Source organism: Loa loa, assembly GCF_000183805.2.
Source record: "Loa loa unplaced genomic scaffold supercont3.447, whole genome shotgun sequence".
In the NCBI taxonomy this organism is placed as follows: domain Eukaryota; kingdom Metazoa; phylum Nematoda; class Chromadorea; order Rhabditida; family Onchocercidae; genus Loa; species Loa loa.
Genome location: NW_018108627.1, coordinates 12,321 through 13,221, shown reverse-complemented (window position 1 = coordinate 13,221; position 901 = coordinate 12,321). Strand labels below are relative to the sequence as shown.

The following is a 901-nucleotide window of genomic DNA, read 5'->3' as shown; positions in this document are numbered from 1 at the left end:
ATTATTATTAATTATTATTATTATTATTAATTATTAATTATTAATTATTATTACTATTATTATTATTGCTGTTATTAATATTAACCATTATTCCTTGTTTTCTTTTTTTTTATGCTTCACCAATAACTTTTATTACCATATTGTTTACAATACAAAAGGGAAAAAGAAATGTTTTAGATGCCTGTAATAACTTTTGTCTTAATGATGGTACTTGTAAGAAGAATCCAATTGGTTACGTGGAATGTATCTGTAAAGAGAATTTCTCAGGCGATCGTTGCGAGGTTAAATTGAAATTTTAAAAAAAATGGGATGAAATTCTAAATGAATTTATTTTAATTTTTCGAAAAATGTGCATTTTCTTCGGAAGCTAAGACACTTCAAGCAAACCATACTATTTATATAAACTTCTCATTCTTAGGAAAAAAAATTGGGCAATCGTCAAACCATTATCACATCGAAATTTCCACTCACTACTTTTTTTTTTCGGATCTAAATTTTGAATGAAATTATTATTTAATAGGTTCGCTTCCAAGCCCGAACACAGAAAGTAGCTCTTATCACAGCTGGTATTGGTGGTGTGGTAACCATTCTTGTTATCATCGTTATTATCATTTGGATGATATCATACCGATTTAATCGAGTTGAAGAATCATCGCAACCGGAAAAATGTCCGGTTGAAGAAAATACTCATACTAATTTCCTATATGGGCGGGTTCCAAGTGAACAACCAAGGTTGGTTTGGGTAGAAAATAAGAATTTTTTCCTTTATTTTTGTATTAAGTTTTAAGTTTTCGAATTACATTAATCATTATTCAGTAATCCAACTAGTATAACATACACTTCGTTCCAATAATGTTTGTAACATATGCGATAATTTGCCAATAATGTTTGTAACATATGC

At 28.4% G+C, this 901-nt stretch overlaps 1 protein-coding gene across 1 annotated transcript in view; it reads left to right on the top strand.

Moving 5' to 3' along the window:
* LOAG_18693 (hypothetical protein) overlaps positions 1–901 on the top strand; it is a gene marked incomplete at both ends in the record, with an annotated part of 30,803 nt that overhangs the window by 29,114 nt on the left and 788 nt on the right. The window contains 2 exons of the mRNA XM_020451356.1: positions 178–281; positions 521–736. Coding sequence (XP_020304866.1) covers positions 178–281; positions 521–736 — 320 coding nt within the window. The remainder of the gene's footprint in view (positions 1–177; positions 282–520; positions 737–901) is intronic.